This window comes from Montipora foliosa, chromosome 1 (genome assembly GCF_036669935.1).
Source record: "Montipora foliosa isolate CH-2021 chromosome 1, ASM3666993v2, whole genome shotgun sequence".
NCBI classification, from domain to species: domain Eukaryota; kingdom Metazoa; phylum Cnidaria; class Anthozoa; order Scleractinia; family Acroporidae; genus Montipora; species Montipora foliosa.
In genome coordinates this window covers 71,249,323-71,269,322 of record NC_090869.1, presented here as the reverse complement: position 1 = coordinate 71,269,322, position 20,000 = coordinate 71,249,323, and the positions used below count along the sequence as shown (strand labels likewise).

The 20,000-nt window shown below is 40.3% G+C and overlaps 1 protein-coding gene across 6 annotated transcripts in view; it reads right to left on the bottom strand.

The window, feature by feature from the left end:
- LOC138007576 (malonyl-CoA decarboxylase, mitochondrial-like) overlaps nt 1-15,147 on the bottom strand; it is a 31,221-nt gene extending 16,074 nt beyond the window's left edge. Inside the window, exons 1-11 of one of the 6 annotated variants that reach the window (XM_068854600.1) lie at nt 15,061-15,089; nt 14,501-14,606; nt 14,093-14,171; nt 13,288-13,407; nt 12,421-12,487; nt 11,518-11,688; nt 4,385-4,432; nt 4,202-4,297; nt 3,681-3,821; nt 1,662-1,814; nt 792-956 (exon numbers count right to left, since the gene is read on the bottom strand). In XM_068854600.1, coding sequence (XP_068710701.1) covers nt 792-956; nt 1,662-1,814; nt 3,681-3,821; nt 4,202-4,297; nt 4,385-4,432; nt 11,518-11,646 — 732 coding nt within the window. In that variant the 5' untranslated portion in view covers nt 11,647-11,688; nt 12,421-12,487; nt 13,288-13,407; ... (1 more) ...; nt 14,501-14,606; nt 15,061-15,089. Of the gene's footprint in view, nt 1-791; nt 957-1,661; nt 1,815-3,680; nt 3,822-4,201; nt 4,298-4,384; nt 4,433-11,517; nt 11,689-12,352; nt 12,488-13,287; nt 13,408-14,092; nt 14,172-14,500; nt 14,607-15,060 lie in introns of all 6 variants that reach the window. The other 5 variants (XM_068854605.1, XM_068854614.1, XM_068854591.1 and 2 more) reach the window with 5 other exon arrangements.
- Nucleotides 15,148-20,000: the final 4,853 nt, after the last annotated feature.

The window sequence follows — 20,000 nt, the reverse complement described above, 5'->3', positions numbered from 1 at the left end:
ACGAAACTATTTCATGTAGTTCCGCGTTAAAAATGTGTAGTAACTGTCGAGGAATTAAACTGGTACGAGTGAGTTGGAAGCGTAGGGAGAGAACTGGAAATTCATCGTCATGTGAGTAACGTCCTCCACAGAACCTTGAATTTGGTCGGCGTTTCGTAAGCTCCCTATTTTTAGGATACTTCGCCCATATTGTAGGACGTGAACGAGACTGAATAATCGCGAAAGATTATGATGGAGCTAAGTTATATTTTGAGGTAACGTTTTCGTCGACCGTCGCCGTCGTAGATCTTAAAGGGGCTAGGTCACGCAATTTTAGGCAATTTCAGCATTGATCAAATGTTCACAGAATTAACTGAAATAACAAAATAACAGCTCAAAACTACAGAAGAACTCAAACAAAACACAGGAAAGCTAAGAAGGGACAAGGATGGACAAAACTGGGGAGGATTGAAATGGATTGCATTTGGGTAAATTTGAAAAACATCGGCCCACCTTTTTTCAAATTTATATCAGTTTATATCAAAATGACATTTAACCAGCTGGAAAATCATTCTCAGTTGTTATGTGGCCGTGATTTTGCAAATAAAAGACTCTTAGTCTGCCAATTTGACGTTTAGAGCTCATAACTAACAAAATTAAACAAAATTACCTAAAATAGCGTGACCTAGCCCCTTTAAGTTCCCTAGTTTAAGAAAAGACGACGGCTAGTACCACTCATCGTATTAGTGTTTGAAAATTCACCTCCTGTTCGGTTTAACCTGAAGTTTTCATTTTGCTGCGTCACCACTGACCTGTATGTTATCAGCAATTTCATATTCCAGAGCAGTGTGAAGTACAACCACAGGTTCCCCAGGCATAGATCGATGAGTGTAGACATAACACCTCCTATCTGGAGCAAGGCGCCGTTTCAAATCTCCCCAGCCATGAATTGAATGCACAGCCTCATAGTGTATTATCTATGGTAGCAAAAACACGTAAAGTAGTTTAGCATAAATCATTATTTCGCAAAGAAACCCACAGAATTAATTTATTTCCCAGGGTGGTGGACTACAATTTTCTCAACAACTGTGGTGGGCAAATTTAATGAGGGCAGGGGTAAACATTATCAAGTTTCTAATGTATCCTTCATCTTTGATGGCTACCTCTTTGTAAGTCTGTTGCGTTCATTCACTTTAATGAAACACAAATTCTTTCTTGACAGCCGATCCTGCTAAAATTCATTGGTTCAATTTATTATCTCATAATACATTTTCAGCATAAACATAATCATAAGCAATGATGAAATGGTATATGAAATGAATCATATATGAACTGCGGATATGAAATCAAGTGAAGCTATGATCTTCGCAGTTATGAACGCAATTTTTACAATTGCGTAGAGAAGCCTGAAAAATTCAGGACTTCAACCCCGTTATTTTCCCTGTATTGCCTTATGAAGAAGCGCTTGTTTGCTCAGGGCTGCAGACTTTGTCCGAGGGCTGCGCTCAAGCTTGCAGACACTTTATGCAAGATATAACCATCCACTAAAATTTAAAAGGCGATTTCAAGAGCTTATGCTCGTGTTCTTGCTTATGTCACTCTCGGTTCACACTGCTGATGCCTAAGCTAATGTCCCATCACTGCAAACCAAGCGTAAATATCAGTGAGTTATTCCCACTCACCTTCTCCAAAATACTCGCAGGGGATTCCCATGTAATTCTTCTTAGAGCCAGCAATCCCACAGCAAACCATTGTGCCAAAAGGTTTTTAACTGAGGAATTCAGAGCCTGGAGCTCCTGTCTGGCAACTGGGTCCTTCTCATCATTCAACCCTTCCTTGGAAAAAAACAAAACACATTGTTATATACCTAGACATTCACTCGACAAAACGATCACTACGATTGGTTGATTTTTGGTCACGTGCCCCTGATCAAATTCATATGTATTCCGACCGATATAATTCCGCAGTTTTTGCCAGCAGTTGTTTGTTTTGCTGCAATTGTTGAAGGGAAAGTCCTGATGTACATGTACCCTAGGTGCCAGACGATGTATTTTTCTCTCGTGAGGAGCGATTAAATGGCGAACGGAGACACGAGAAATAAGAACCTCTGGTCACGGAAGTTAAGAACCTCACTTCCATAGAATTTCGAAATAAGATATCAAACCAAACTTTCGACACAAGCCAAAATATCAAAGATTTGCCGCATCCAGTTGGCAGGACCACAAACACATCCTCACGCTTGATAAAGTTCCTGAACAAAAAAGACTAAAATATCTGAAAATCCAGAATTCAGTGTGTATTGTACTGCACCTCTAATCCAAAGCCTTCCACCACCAGTTTTATTTTCTAAGCACTCCAACATTTGATTTGATTTGATCAGGGGCACCCAACGAGAATATAGTTCAAAACCACTTAAACATGGCATTGTTAAACGTATTTTGGTATTGAAACGGTAGTTATAGGCATATTTCATCTGTTCGGATTTCCTAGCTGAAAGTCTAGTGATCCGAAAATTATAGGGATCAAAACTTACCTTTTCGAACATTTCAGCCAGAAAAAATCCTCCCAAAAATTCTAGGTGACCTTTTTAGGGTAAAAATCCGTTTAAAATCGGCAATTATGCCATTTTTTAAATGTTCGAAAATCCTAGGACAGGCAGGCAAGCAAGAAATTTTACAACAAATGTTCCGAAAATTCCAGATCTCAAATCGTCTTCCGAAGACATATTTTCCGAAAATTGACGTTGGGTGCCCCTGATTTGATATGATTTGTGTTAATTGTTTATTTCAGTTTACAGCGTCCCCAATTAGTGTTCCAGCTCTAGACGCTTAAATAAAGTTCCCTTCCTTTCCTTGCGCTAAAAACCGGTTTTATGGCCACTGGGATACACTATCGCCGCTCAACCAATTAAATTGAGTGTCAGATCATTTTTACTTGGAAAGGACAGGCGCTGACTATGAAAACCAATCAGCGACCATGTTCATACACTGTAATATCAAATCATGGAAGTGAGCTTCTCAACCGCCGCTGTTGTTTTTTTCTTCCGCCACCATGGCTTCACGGTTCGGTACAGCAGCTTCGGCTGCTTATAGAGATCACACCAAAGGAAAAAAACCCTCTGGTACCCAAGGCAGTCCTGTTGTTTCCCTTGACTTCAAATCGGGAAGCATAAGGACTCTCGGAAGAACAAAACTGTTTCCCTTGGGACCACAATTAAATGTATAGTATTCAGGAACCATATATGCAAAGTCTGTAAAATTAATCTTAAGACAGAATGGAAGGTTGTCAAAAATAGCTGGCAGCAGGCAAAAACCACCACTTAGGTTTTTTGTCTTTGCAACACTACTCTACTCTCCTGTTGGTTAGCAGATATTTCCTTTTTCATTGTCTTTCATCTTCTTCTTTTTAAACACTTCCTGATAACTCCGGCCCATAAAATAATAACGCATAACCATATTAAAGTGACTTGCATTAATTTTTTTGAATATTGGATCAAATCAAAGCCAAATTTACAGCAATAATGACACCTTAGTTCTTCAAGTGTTTAAATGTTTGTTACAGCGATTTGATGAAAACATTATTGTTGTATTTTCGCTACCATCCTTCAGCCCTAAATCATTCAACTATTATTGTTTTATTTCACCAAAATATTGTATACAATCTTTTAAGATCAAAGATAATAATACATAATCAGCACTTACCAACAGGTCGCTTCTCATGTCAACAATATTTTTGACACCACCATGAAGTTTGCTGATCTGTGAAAACAGCTGAATATGAGCAGGTTCAAGGGCTTGTCGCAGATTTTCTTCAGCTCGCAACATGGCTGCAACTCCATTTTTCTATTTAGCAAAAGGGAAAGAACAGTGAGCTGTCAATTTCCTTTCATTGAAAATTTAGTCTGTTTCATTTATACTTAAACAAATTTCAATATTTATGTTCATGACAAATGCAAATAAACTATGCAAGCAATACATTATTTTTATAACTTAATCATCAAGGAATGACACAAAGGAATGTTCTTTGCACTTACTTGAGGTATTCAACAGGATTTTAACCCCTGTTCTTATCCACAGTACCACTGAAGATTTACCTTTTTTCAAACGTCCCAAACCTCATAAGATTATTTCTTACCACTTGTAATGCTCTTGTCTATTTCGTTGGGCTTTTGGGGAGCTTCTAAAGTCAACAAAGATGTAAAGCGACATATATGTCCACTGACCTGTGCATTTACAAGATTTGATGCAACACTAGCAACCTCTTCATGATCAACACCAAGATCCCTCTCAAGCACAAGGAAAAATGCCAATTTCTCTTCCTTGCAGAGGAAGGAAAAGTTAAGAGTTTTAGTCATGGTGTATCAGTATGAAAACTTAATCAAAACCACACACTTTGGATTTCCTACCTTTGTTTTTAAGCTGCTGTAAAAATGTCTGACCTCTTTTGCAACTGCCTTCCAATAAAAAAGCAAAACGAAAATGTCACTGCCTGGTATTAGTCAGCGTGCTAGTCATTTACAACAAATCCTAACGTAATCTTGTTTGAGGGCTCAAGTTATGTATGGTTCCTGTTTGTTTAATCAATTTATGGTCTCTGAGTGAAAGAAAATGGAAAAAAACAAGGTTCACCAACTGATAGTAAGGACCAGAAACTATGTCAGAAAGACATCTTCTAACACCTTTGATGATTAAATGAGTAGTGTCTTACAGATATATTAATTTTCAATAAATTCTATTTGATACACTTATGGACTCCATTCTAACAAAATGTACAAAAAAGGTGTGGGAAATGTAACGCAAAGAGCCCCTATGAACAAGCTACAAACAAATTAAACCAAAACTTAATTTCAACCTAGACAATAGTTCTTGAAAGTTAATTTTTCAGTCTCAACATAATAAAGTTGATTTACAGAGGCTCATATCTGGTGAATTTTGCTTATGCACCTCAGTAAGACAAATGATCAAAGTCGACACTTATCCTAACATTGATTAATTACTGCTTTTAATCCTGAGCTACTTCCATTGATGGTAAAATTGTCAGGTGCTAGACAGAATGGATTAATGGTGGTGTTTTTTTGTTTTTTGTTTTTGTGTTTGTTACCGCTGCTGTTGTTGATGTCGTGTCGTTCTTTTCTTTTGTTTTTGTTTGTCGTTGCTGCTGTTGTTGTTGTCTGTTTGTTTGTATGTTCCTTTTAATTTTTTCCCCCTTTTGCTAAGCTTGTCCTGTATAGATTTTTCACGTGGTTCAGTATACCTCTAATATGCTTAAGTTATATACATGTAATTTTCTTCTGTAAATTAGTCCTAGGCTTTACAAATGTTTTTTTTTCTATATCCCAGTAAAGCTCAGTGTCATTTCTTCGTTTACTTAAAAGTAGGTGGTGGTCAACTAGAAAGCCTTCGTTACTTTGACCACCACACACATTTTATAACCTGTACTGTAATTATTTTATCTTGTAACCATGTGTTGTGACTATACTTTTCTTTCTATGTTAATGTTATGTAAATAGTGTGAAATAAATGAACCATGAACCATGAACCATGAACCGTAAGGGCAATAGAGGGATCTAGCATCTCAGTTACATAAAACACAGACGGCAAAAGTGACCACATGACCATGACTTTCACACCATTATTCATGTTTACCTGTTGCCATTTCTACGTGAAAGTAGGTATTTTCATGTTTGCCATATCTATGTGGAATTTTCTTCTCCTTTTCTTCAACATAACAAGTTTGTACCACCAAAACCCTTTTCCAGTTAGGCAAACAAGCAAAAGTAAGGTTTCATGGTTATTGTCGTCGTCATTGTCGGCATTCGTCCATCTGCAAGAAACGATGATGACTGCACGAGTGGCTGAAGAGGCCGACCCACGATCAGCAGTCTCTTTTGCACTTCGTGCAAACATGGGGGGATTGCTGGTTTCTCCCCTCTTTTCTCTTTTGTCTTTTCTGGACTGCTGCCACCCTCCTGTTCTCCTCTGCGACTTCCTCACCCTGCCTCATGGCTTGGCGCCAGGCTGGGAGGTCATTTGCCTGCTTCTCCCAAGTGTCAATGTCTATGCCACACAGTTTGAGGTCTCTTTTGCAGGCGTCTTTGTATTGGAGGAGAGGGCGGCCAGCTCTTCTTTTGCCCTCTGTCAGTTCACCATACAAGATGTCTTTGGGACTGCGGCCAGGTTCCATCGCTTGACATGGCCAAGCCAGTGCAGGCGTCTCTCGCTAAGCAAAGCAAACATACTGTTCATGTTGGCTCTTTTGTGCACCTCTGTGTCTGGCACTCTCTCTTCCCAGTGGATGTGGAGAATGCACCACAGGCATCTCATGTGGAAGCTGTTTAGTATCTACTCCTGCTTCGCGTAGGTGGTCCATGACTCACTGCCATAGAGAAGAGTGCTGAGCACACAGGCCTGGTAGACATGCAGTCAGGTCTTCTCAGTCAGGCTGGAGTTGTTCCACACTCTCTTGGTTAGCCTGGCCATGACTGCTGCTGCTTTAGCAATCCTGCTGTTCACCTCTACCTGGATGTTGAGTGTGCGGGAGATGGTGGACCCAAGGTAGGTGAAGTTCTCCACAGCTTCCAACCTGTGTCCGTCAATGCTGATGGTAGGAGGGTGGTCTGAGTCTTGTGCCATCACATTGGTCTTCTTTATACTAATGGTTAGACCAAACTCCTTGCAGGCATGGGATGGGAGAGATGACTGACAAGCTGCTGCAGGCCGTCTTCTGTGTGAGAAGTCAAGGCTGCGTCGTCCACGAACAGCATCTCGCGGATGAGCGCATGTGTTGAAGAGCTTGTCGTCAGCCCTGGTGTGGATGTAGACTCCCTCACTGCAGTCCTTGAAGGTGTACTGGATGAGCATGGAGAAAAAGATACTGAAAAGTGTCGGCGCAAGGACGCACCCTTGTTTCACCCTGCTGCTGACTGGGAAGGCTTCGGATATAGCCCCATTCATACAGGCCAGCAGGTGCGGGGGCATCCTTTCTTCCGCAGTAGCTCGAACAGGCCACTCCGGCTGACAAGGTCAAACACCTTGGTTAGGTCAATGAAGGCAATGTAGAGGGGCATCTGCTGCTCTCAACACTTTTCCTGCAGCTGGCGTAGTGAGAAGATCATGTCTACAGTTGGCCGGCCAGCTCGGAAGCCGCACTGGGACTCTGGGTAGACGCAGGTTGCTAGGGACTGCAGGCAGGTAAGGGCAACTCGGGCAAACACTTTGCCAATGATGCTGAGGAGCGATATCCCTCGGTAGTTGTTGCAGTCGCTCCTGTCTCCTTTGTTTTTATATGAGGTGACTATGCTGGTGTCGCGCATGTCCTGAGGGATGTGGCCTTCCTAGCATAGGCAGAGCAGTTCATGGAGTTGTTCGAGGAGGGCGGGCTTCCCACTCTTCAAACCTTCTGCAGGAATGCCATCGCTACCAGGTGCCTTGCCGCAGGCAAGGTTGCCTATGGCTTTGTCGAGCTCTTCTGTGGTGGGTGACGAGTCAAGCTCGTCCATGAGGCAAAACTGGGATGGCGTCGAGGGCAGTTTCCGTTATGACATTCTGGGTGACATACAGCTCGAGGTAATGTTCGACCCAGCGCTCCAACTGTTTGCCTTGATCTGTGATGGTATCGCCAGACTTGGACTTGCGGGGGGCTGCTTTGGAAGGGGGTTGGTCCCATGGCCTTCTTTATGCCCAAGTGCATGCCTCTTGCATTTCCGAAGTCAGCAGCTCGCTGTATGCTGTTGCAGAGGTTAAGCCAGTAGGTGTCGGCGCAGTGGCGGGCAGTCTGCTAAGACTTCTTCCTGGTAGAGCAGCGAGCGTGCTGGGACCTGGCGCAGCCTTGTAGGCCAGGAGGGCTTTCCTCTTCTCCTCAGTCACTGGCTCCATCTCCTTCCAGTGGGCCTCGTACCAATCAGCATTCTTATGCTCTTTCTTACTGTAGGTGGTGATGTCTGATGTGTACATGGCATCGCATATGCGGGCCCACTTGAGGTCTGAGCTCTGATCAGTGATATCGGCAAGTGTCTTTTCTAGCTGGCTGATGTACTGCTGCATTCTCTCCTGGCTACTGACGCAGCAGGTATTGATCTGCGGGCATCCCTTCTTCTTGCCTTGGTGGATCTTCTTGGGTGTTATGCGCACCTTGCTGGCAACTAGTGAGTGGTCAGTGTCACAGTTTGCACTGTGGTAGGTGCAGGTAAGGAGGACACTGGAGAGTTCTGCACGCCTGGTGATGACGAGGTCAAGCTGATGCCAGTGGTGTGAGCGAGGGTGTCTCCAGGACACTCGATGGATGTCTTTGCATTCAAAGAAGGTGTTCGACACACAGAGGCCATGGAAGCAGCACAGTTCGAGCAGCCGCTGACCATTGTCATTGGTCTTGCCTCTTCCATGTACGCCGAGGCATGAAGGCCAGACTCCATGATCTGCACCCACTCTGGCATTGAAGCCCCCTAGGAGGTAGCTGGCTTCTGAGTTGGGGATCCCTGATATCATTTCATCAAGGGCCTCATAGAAAGCATCATCCTCTTCCGGGGGTGAACAGAGGGTTGGGGTGTACACGCTGATGATGTTTGCCGGGACTGACTCCGTCGACATGCGAAGTGCGAGGATCCTCTCTGTGCCTGCTACAGTTGGCTCTAAAAAGGCGAGTGTGTGTTCTTGATAGTGAAGCCAACACCATGTAGCCGTGGCTCCTCTGGTGGCTTCCCCTGCCAAATGAATGTAGTTGGCCTCTCTCAAGGTGCCACTGTCAGCCAAGCGCATCTCCTGGAGGCAAGCGACGTCTATGTTGAGACGGGAGAGTTCTCTGTCAATGACAGTGGTCCTCCTTGCATCGTCAATTTGTTGTAGATCAGTCGTGAGTCCAGGACACATGGTCCTCACATTCCAGCTTCCAAAACAAAGTGCTGGGATGTTCTTTATTCTCTTTGTTGATTTGCCTAGTGCAGAGTTTATTGGCCCACTCTTCAAGAATGTTCTCCACTCTCCGCGCACCCTATGGAGCAGGTGAGCCATGGCGAGACAGCACCTAACTGGCGGGGGGCTGCCCAGCTTGATGCGGGCGGTAGCTGCCTAGTGAGATGCAATGATCTCTCCCACCGTCAGGAGTGGTCCTGAACTTATCACTGGTTTCTACATACTCCTTGTGTTGTGCCGAAGTCTTGGAGACTAAGCTGAAGTGTCCTCTCCAGGATGCTGCAGTAGCCTGGGCGGGTTGTGTGGAGGTCCTGGGCTGCCCAGACATCAAGACCCCCTCACTCAGCCTTGCTGACCTTGGTCCAACAGAAAGGGTGAGCCAGTATGGTCAGTGTTCAGATCAGCTGCAGGAGATGCCGAAGGGTTTCACAGTCGTTCCACCAATCGCATGTAGGGTCTCCACTCCCGGTTTTCTCTCTGGGTTTGCTCCCGTAGCCTTCGATCCTCCCAGAATTGACCACAAGGCAGTGGTTAGCCCAGGGAATATACCGTCCCTTACTCAGTCCCTGGAAGAACTTTTTGCTTCAGCAGGTGCGCCCCGAGCAGGCATGTTCTCCAGGATTTAGGTGACCAGAGCCAAGCAAGCCATAAAGCAAGCCAATGAGATTAGCCAATAACATTAGCCACCCTTAGCACCCTTTCATGGTTATACATCGTTCATTACTGACTCCTTACAGCAATAATTATTATTATTTTCTTCATGAACTCACACATACCTCACAATGACTCTCTGTTGACTCACGAAACAAAACATTGAAACTCGCAAAATTTGACAGGCAAGCATTTTCACTTTACATACATGTAGCATCTTTTTCTACAAACAATAACAATGTTTGCAAAAAAACTGCAAGTTGTTGTTTTTGTCTTTTGTTCACTAAATACTCTAGATTAACAGAGTACATCCCGAGTTGCCGTGGGTCATGGAAAGCTTCCCTCCACTTTATGTAATGTTTAAAAAAAGAGCAGCAGTGTTTTATCGGCCAGGGGTTTAAAAAGATGAGTCGTAGTTGAGTGTTTTAGACCCGATAAAACACATGCTGTGAGTTTTTTGAATGGCTTCAAAAACATTCCACAAAGAGCATGTCCCTCTGGACTCAAAACAATGGTAACATTGTGATAGGTGAATATTAGCATACAAGAAAAACAAGCTAATTTGCCTTTTTTGTATTCTTTATATAAAGAACACTAACAAGGAGTGTTTTATCAGGATATAAAAGCTCATACACGTGACGTTTTATCGATGCTTTGACGGGCTGTTAGGCTCATGAATCATTAATGAGTTTTTGAAATACCGGTAAAACATGGAACGGCAAGCTGACATTTGCCATTTCATGTAAACATGGTGCTAACTCTTTTTAGTACATTTTCAGCTCCGACTATTGCATTTCTAGCTTTTTGATTGGCTAAAAAACTCCGACTATGAGCCAATAGTCGAAGTTTTACGTCATATGGAAAATAGTGCGCCAAGATGCTCTTTCTGGACGCTTTGTAAAATTGTGGAAATAAAAATCGGGGGCAAAACCGGGTTTGAGAATTTACTAAAACAATTATTCCATTCGCCCTTGTTGGATATGAAGTGATTACAACCAACTCGAGTCATTTTATCACTTCAAATCCAACTCGGGCTCATGGAAAATTGACATGTAGAGTTGGTGTTAATTTATTTAACCCATTCAAGCACCCCCAATCAGCAAGTGAAATCGTCTGGCATTAGACAGAAGAAAATCTACAAGTCTCGCTTTCAGCTAGGGAAAAATTAGGGGACATTACTCATTCACACTTAAAGTGCCCTCAATCTATTCACTGATTACACCAAGAGTACCATAGTTAAAAATGTAAACCAGGGATCGCGTTAAAGTAGAAATCGTGCATTTTTACGCAAATAAAATCCAAAAAATGCATATTCGAAATTTTAATGCGTCCCAGGACACAAGGCACTGACTTAAATAACTCACACAACTTGCTTTGATTTGTCAGTACATTCTGTTGTTTGTAAAACTGTTGGAGTGATCTGTGATCATAATTGAAGTTCTAAGAAATGGGGTTTAAAACATCTAAAAAGGTTAAAACTAAATTTTCGACCACCTTCTGCGGTCTTCTTCAGAGGAATGTACTCTGCAAGTCACTGAATGCAAATATATAGCAAAAGACGTCACTGTTCATTGCTCCTAAAGGAGGAAACCAGTGATGCATAAACAATTGGAAAGGGTGCTCTTTCATTAACAGAGTTCTTGTCCAGGAATGAATGTAACGGCTCTAGAAAAAGCCTTTGTCGGCCGGTCCTATGCATATGCGTCAATATTAATTCCAAGTTGGTTACTCTCTTTTTCTCATAATTTAAAACATACTCTTTTTCTCGCAGAGGGTCACCAAGATTTTGGGACCCCCAAAAAATGCTTGGGACCCCAATTTGGCCGAACATGCGGGTCCCAGGACCCAGATTGAAAAATCCTAGTGCCATCCCTGTAAGCTGTGTTTAGTTTCACATAAGGGCCCAATTCACTGGTAAGAAATCAATAACCTAATCTAAAAAGGTTCTTTGTGGCAACAGACAAATCTGGCAGAAGCCTACATTTGGCATGACATCTCCAGAGGATTCTGTTCTTCGCATTCTTGCTGCTTTGCTGAGCATTTCACGGATTTGAGTTATTCCACTGGGCCAGGGAAGTACTTCACTTGTGTTTGGAGTATGTTCAGCCATCTTAAACAAAAGATTTAGCCACCGAGATTCTACATTGTGAACCTAGATGAAATGAAAATCAGCAACAGCAAAGGTGAGTCTTTTACAAAGATAATAACAAACAAGAGAGTTTTGTGATAGTAACCCCTTAAGGAGGCTCAAAAGGGTTTTCCACAGCTAAATGTGGGTTTGCAATGGAAAAAGATTACAACACTGTCAATCCTTTCAGTATGGAAATGTTTTCAGATCATTGTCTAATACTATTGGCCAGTCATTTGCTAAGGGTCTCTGCAAGTCACCAACTGATGCCATGGCAACGGTATGGAACTGCTAAATTAGCCCCTCTAAAATTAAGTTTTATTAAACTAGTTACCTAAAATTAATAGTAGAAATGCTGCCGAGGGGAAGGGAGATGTTCAGTTATGCTTGTGATAATTTAACGACGATTCGCACGTGGAATTCTAAGGGAGATTTTCATAGGTCTTGAGCAGGGATGGTACAAAATGTGGTAGCCTTAAATGCGCCCCCAACTGGACCTCTTTCTGGACCTCCCTCGAGAGAAGAAGATTTTTCAAATGCCAAGACTCAACAGGCCATTCTTTGCAAATTTCAACCTTCATTCAACAGCTTATTTTCTCGCTGTTGATTCGTAACAACCAGACCTCATTCAGTCCTTAATAGATGAAACCCTGATTTGATCATTAAACAATGAATAAAAGCTCATCACCTAAAATCACCTAGCACAAAAGATCATTCTTGCCACCTTGAAGTCAAACGGAAATGCGGTATGCTTACATTGACAGATGTGATAAAAGCTACCTTGACTTGTCATTCAATTTTAGCTGGATGCCGGCATTAATTTCTGGTTTGAAAAATAAGAAAGAAAATCACAAATAAGATAAAACTAGCGTCACACAACACAAACTCAACTTTCACGACAAGAAAACAATAGATGGCTTTCACAGTGATATCATCAAAATCTAAAATCTAAATCGCAAGGTCTTCTGAATTTTTATCTAAAGGAACTTAGTTGAAGATGACCTAGAAATAAATCTTTTTTCTTCCAGTTCCGTGACGTCTAACAGCATTTGTCACCTTGCGTGACACCATTTGGTTGAGAAAAAAAGTATATCCCTTTGAATCCTGGCAGTTTGAGCATATCAAGTACATTAGGAGATGTGTCCATGCACATGTGTTATGTGTTACTGAGCAAGCAGTAAGTGCTTTCATCACAAAGTGAACTCCAGACCCCAGTTGTTCAAATGAGGGATAGTGTTATCCGCCGGATAAATCAATGTCCAGGGGGATAAGTAATAGCAAAACCAATATTGCGCTATCAAATAGATAGTGATTTATCTGGAGGATAGTGCTACACATTGTTTGAACAACTGGGCCCAGATGTTTGTGTTGATTACTGCTGACACATGGGTGGACCACATGGTGTCTCCATACAAAACTCAATAAAGTTGGGTGAAACGCTTGGACAAATAACTCAGGAGTGATGTACTGCCCAGAACTGAGACATTGGAGAGGTGTTTAATTAAAAGATCTGTTTCCTACAACATTCCAAGTTCTTGACCTTTTCCATTGAACGATTTCAAATATATTTTTTTGTTGCGTGACAATGTAAACTATCTATAGTTTGAGAATGGAAGATCATACCGTGCATCTTAATTCCTCCATTCCTTGTGCCTTTGACCACAATCCCTTACGTTTTGAAGAAAAGTGTGTTTTTCTCTCTGATCAGAGAGCTGCCTCATTTGTTTGGTTCAGGCTCACTCACTGTGGCAGCAAAAATATCTTAAGACCTAATGTAGTGACCTAGTATTTTTTTTCAAATTTTCGAAAACCATATTACCCGTATATTTAACAATTATTCCATAAGAGCGTTGGATATGAGATGATAGATAGCCAACGAGGTGCGTAGCGCTGAGTTGGCTATAATCATCTCATATCCAACAAGCGCGAGTGGAATAATTGTTTTATTAATAACGCCCCCAAAATATAGAAAACTAGACTACAATAAAAATAAAAAGGCCCACAAAATCACACGTATGCTTGCCATGTTTGTAGATCATGGTATAATGGCTCATAACCCATGATGGCTTAGCCAATCAAAACTCTCAAATTACATTATCCAATAATCCAGTTTTTAAAAACGTATTTTACCATGTTCTGTTACCTAATACATAGGAAGAAAAAATATATCGAGTGGACCTTAAGTTATTTATGAAAATGCGGTTGCAAGATGAAAAAAATTATTTCACCAGACAATAAATTTTTTCAACTTTCTCTAAGAATGCAAAAATCAGGGTAGGTCACCTAAATAAATTTCAAGATATAGTCCTACATTCATGACAAAATTTTTTCCCAGTTTTTGCAATTGTAGGTCACATTTTTATTTCTGGTCACCAGTTTTGATTCAAGAGCTGATGTGAGAGGCCTAAGTATTGCATGTGTGACTTACTGTACTGACGTGTGCTGAGCTGAAAACCCTTTAATTAGCCTCCTTAAAGTGTCTTGTATGCACTATCCCACACCCACTCCTAGGCAACAGGACAAGAAAGATGCCTCAGATGTGGATTTTTGTTATCTAGTATATAATAAACAGAACATCCCATGAACGCGCAGGGAAACCAGTTTTATCTTCTTATGTTGATATGATTATTCTCATTCATTCACTGCGCTCACTCGTAAGAGATACCATCAGCACTCAGTCTCCTCTCCTTCGCATAGACAGCATAAAGCATAATATTCCTTTTCCCAGAATGTAATCCCTCTACCACAGTAGATACAAATCAAATAACAATTATTGTACTATACACTGCTAATCAACATTTTGCTCTGAAAGATGGTAATAAATATGATAACTAACCTGAGCAACTTTGTTTGAGGAAGCAAGGTTTCGAGCTGCCCTAAACAGAAAAGGATGATCGTAAAATAGTACTTTTTTATTGAAATCCTGTAGATGTGAAAGGGATCTGCAAAAAGAACAACGAGCAGAAAATCAATTAACAGAACACATAGAACCATCGTACGTCACCTACACATTTATGTAAGGCAAATACATCTCCCACCAAAAAGGTTGCTACAGTATATCAACGAGAATTGTGTTTCGCGTGCAATGAGTTTCTCACATCTATTTCCGGATCTGATGGTGGATATTTTTCCTGTCTTTTAAATCACTGCTTTAAATACATCGGTAAAGCCCGTGAATTTAATTCAATTTTCTCTGCATTCCTGAGTACTCCAAAGCAACCAGTGATCCGTGATCCAAAAAATAATAAATTATTACCGGTATTAATTGTTAAGACTGTAAAATTGTTGAAAGCGATTCCGTGGGAAGGACGTGGAAAACAGCTACAAAATTTATCGTTAATATTTATACACAAATAGCGAAAACGTGTCTACAAGTATCTTTGACGTATTGCTTACCTCAATACCCGCAAAAAGTTCCTGAAAACTCTCATTTCTTGGTCGGCAGCCACTTCAGCGGATAGGAAGTATAATCATGAGCCCGCAATTTGAGGTCGGCGCTTTGGAGTGTATGATACAATAAACTGTATCTTCCTCTCGAGGAAAAGGAAATGAACGAAGGATACCTTGAGGTCTTTTATTTGTGTCGAGAGAATTATTCAAAACTCAAACGATCAAAAGGAAAACTCGCAAACGGATCATACCAGAAAAAGTTAATCGGAGGACGTAGATTTTGCGGGAGTGGAATCGAATCACGTAGGTCAAAACCGGCATCCCTAGTGAGCTAAAAGGAGCAAGGCTGACATAACGGTGAAGGAATATATTGAAAAAAGCCAGTATTTCGAAAGGCACTGCCTTTCTTCATCAGGGTTTTACAAGCAATGATGTTACAATTTGAATACTAATATGGCGTGTGATTTGATACAGCCCTAAAGAAAAGGCCTGGGTTGGTCGAAGCATGGTTATAATTGACCAGCGTTAAATACAATGGAAACCTATAGGTTTTTATGCCTCTTACCAGAGTTACTGATCCAACGGTCAGCGCTAACCAGGCCTCCAGTAACGGGCCCAAGGATTTTAACGGACTTAACGGATACGGTACAATAATAATAAGAAATGATAATTGAAATGATATAACGGTAAAGAAATATAAGGGAAAATTAAAAGTGGATTACACTGATCAGTGCCGGTCATATTTCCGGCTTATTCAGACCTAAAGGTTCAAGAGTGTTCCCCGCTATGTTTATGAGATATGCTTGTTTTGCTTTGCGTACACTGTCACGATTGGAATGAATGAGCTCGAGTGGAAAAAGAGAAATGTCGTTGGCGGTGTGATTATTAGTGAGGAAGTGTTATGAAACTGTGGTAGGAGTGGAGACGTTCGTTGGTTTGTCCACTGATCTGCGGTGGTCAGTCGTTAAAACGGTCCGCTGAGTCTTCGTTTGGTTTCTCCAATGTATTGTTTAAGGCAACGATTGCACTGTACCATGTAGATGACATTTTTTTGAATTGCAGTTAATGTTATGCGTTATATGTCTAGTTTCATCTGCGGCATGGAATGTATAACTAGTTTGTCCGTCAGTAATATACGGGTGCACGTAGAACAGTTATTGCCACATCGTTAAGAACCCCCGAGGTTGATTTTGTTGCGCGGTGGGATCGTATAGTTTGGCTCGAACAACTGAGGTAGTTTTTGAGGTTGCAACTACGACGAAAAGCTCAGTGCAAGAGAAATAGTTCTGTTTACATTGTGGAAACGAGGCGATGAAGTAAGAATGTTGAAGTGCTTACGAATAATAGACGAAATGGAGCGAATAGCTGGATTGTAAGTTATAACAAAGGGAACACGTTCTGTTTTTTTTAGTGTGTCGGTAGAAGTATCAGTTTGGGTGAAAGTGCCTCTTCTCGTCCAATTTTCTGTACTCGTCTTATTTCTTGTTTTGAACAGGAAGTGGAGATGGTAACCACGTCCGTGGACAATGAGATATGTGATGAGTTCATGGTGAGGAGGGTGAATGTTTCGTTTGTGGAGCAAATGCGGCGAAGTCTGAGAGCTAAGCTAGAGAGAATAGAACGTTTGGTGTGTATAGGGTGACATCATGGAAGAATGTACCAAGTATTGACGTTAGTCAGTAGGTTTGGTATGTAAGTCAGTGCGGTTAATTGTTCCGTTGAGGCACAACATAACTAGTATAAAATTAGGATAAATTACCCGTCTAAAAAAGGTAATTTTGGATCTGAACGATCGAAGGATTGCATGTAAATTTGATAGTGGGGTGAATTCCGTTGAGATAAGTTGTGAAATTGTTGAGGTTCTCCAGTGAAGTGTTCATATCATAAAGATGTCGTCTATGTAGTGATATAAATAATGTACATATATACATATTTTTACCCATGATAGAATTTTAGAATATGTAGCTTAGATTTACATCATTTAGACGATGATGAACTTCGGCTGGCTTTATTTGAAATGTCAAATGGTGGTTCGATCCGTTTCGACCCTGACAAGTTAGCAAGATTAAATTTCAATCCTTTATTATGTGAATCCTTCAAAAACTTTAGTCTCTGTAAAGACAATGAGCCCGATGCTAATTTTTATTTAAATTACTCTAACTGTGAATACTACACTGAAGATAGTTTCAATAACATGCTAGCCGAGGAAAAAAATCGTCTTAATGTCAATCAGAATGATCAGAATTCATTTAGTAGAAATCTTTCTTTTTTGCACTTGAATATTAGGAGTATCAAAAACAAAATAGATAATTTTTCTTAAACTGGTTGGAAAGATTAAAAATCAAGTTTCCGATTATTGGTATCTCAGAGACTTGGCTTGATGTCTCTTTTCATTGTGTTGACATTCCCGGTTACAATTTTTTACATAAATATCGCAATGACCGTTGAGGCGGAGGTGTTGCCTTATACGTTGCCGACCATTTGAATTTCAAATTGCGAAAAGATTTAGCTTTTATTGACAATAAAGGGGCAGAATCGATGTTTATTGAAATCAATAGAACAAGTGATAAGAATGTTATTGTTGGGATTGTTTATAGACCGCCCGATCAAAATTTAAATGAATTCTTATGTGATCTCGATATTGTTCTCAATAGTTTTTCTAAAGAAAATAAGTCAGTTTCTTATTGGGCGACTGGAATGGAATTTAATGAACCATTCCAAACATCAAGCAACAAGTCTATTTTTATACACCTTGTCAAGTTTAAAATGTTTTTCCCTTGGATTTACGTCCCACAAGGATTACAACGCACAAAGCGTCTTTGATAGACAATATTTTCACTAACGATCCATTAAGCCACTTAATTAGTGGCCTTTTCGTAAATGATATCTCTGATCACCTTCCAATTTTTGCTCTTGTGTCTGAAAAATATCGCGTGTCGAATGCTGAAAGGTACATAACTCTTAGAGTTAAAAATGAAAACAATCTTAGGCAATTTCAGGCAGAGCTTGAAAGTTTAGACTGGCATGATGTATATCAATCTACAGACTCATCTGAGGCTTACAAATTATTTATTGATAAATACATTTCTGCTTACAATAGATCTTTCCCATTGAAAAAAGTTCACATTAGAAAGTCCAGAATTGGTAAACCCTTGGCTTACTAAGGGCTTGATGAGGTCAATTAGGAAAAAGAATAATTTACAAACGTTTCCTGAATGATCCAAACCCACGCATTAAATTTAAATATAGCATTATAGAAATAAGCTTAATCATTCCCTCCGTATTGTCAACGTATGGTCAAGCGTTATATTTTGAGAGCAAAATTGAACAACATAAAAATGATATCAAAAGCACTTGGAAGGTGCTGAATGAAATTCTAAATCGTAACAATCGTAGATTTACCATCGGTTTTTAATCACGATTCTATTGAAATATCGGATCCTAAGGAGAAAGTAATTTTACTAAGCATTGGACCTAGCCTAGCCCCAAAATCCCTAGGTCTCTTAATTCCCTTCCCATTTTTTGCCTGAACGGCTGGTTGATTCCGTTTTCCTAGAGTTAGTAAACGAAGACGAAATTATAGATATTTGTAATAGCTTTCGTTCAAGTGCTGCCCCAGGTTTTGATAATATATAATGGGTACAATCAAAGAGTGTATCAATTGTATCATTAGTCCTATAACAAGCATCAGTTTCGATCTTTCAGTACTACCGGGCAGTGCCTGACGAGAACGAAGAGTTGTTCGAGTTATTCCTCTTCTACAATCTGGTGCCCCACCAATGTATTCTACGAATTAACAGACCGGTTGTCAAAATTTTACCTGCATTTTCGAAAATTTTAGACAAAAAAATGGTAAATAAACGCTCACCAGCTCTCCTTGAGATAGGCACAAGATACTATCGTGGACACACTCAATTCGGTTTTCGTAAAATCAATGCATCAAACCTCTTATGCTTTAACCAACTTTACGATAAAATATCCTCTGGCAATAGATAATAGAGAAATAACGTTTGGGTGGTTTCATAGACTTGTCTAAAGCAGAAATTTACATGACACTGTAGATCACAATTTTTTGTCTTGAAAAATTAGAAACTACGGAATCAGGTCATGGGTCTTGCAACTCAATTGGTTTCGTAGTTATCTGAGTAATAGGCAACAGTATGTGGATTTTAACTGGTTTTGTGTGCTTCTTCTCGCCAACGAGAGTTAGGTGCGGGCGTACCGCAAGGGTCAATTCTGGGCCATCTTTTATTTCGGATATACATTAATGACTTATGTAATGTGTCAAATGTTTTGAGAATTTAAAACTCGTTTGTCTGACGATACGAATATTTTTTTCTCATAAAGATATAAATACTTCTAATTCTTACAACTTTTTAGCCTCGAAATGACAAAATTATTATCTGATTGGTGTCGAGGCAAAAAAGCTTTCTATTAACTTAAAGAAATCTAAACTTTATGATTTTCCAACCTCGACAAAAAAAACAAAGAAATAACGATCTTGCTTTTTTCAATAGATGGCTCTCCGATTGAGCAAGGTAAAAGAGATCTGTATTTTTTGGGTGTCGTTATCGATGAAAATTTGACGTGGAAACCTCACTTCTTAACTGTATCGATAAAAATTTCAAAGTCCATTGGTATCCTGTAACAGGTCAATTTTTTTGGCCCTTGTCCTACAGCCTCTCTTCGTATTTGTATTATAAGCTTAATTAACCATACGTTAATAATTTACTGCGTTTCCGTGTGGGGATTGACCTATAATTCTAACTTAAAAAAAATAGTTACTTTCCAGAAAAAAGCAATTAGAATTGCTGCTAAAGTTCCCTTTGATTCCCTACAGATTGTTTCATTTAGGCAACTTTATGTTTTTCTTCTCTGAAGGTTTACTTCCGAATTCATTTCAATTGACATGTTTACACTGGCTAATTATATTCATCCTTATAATA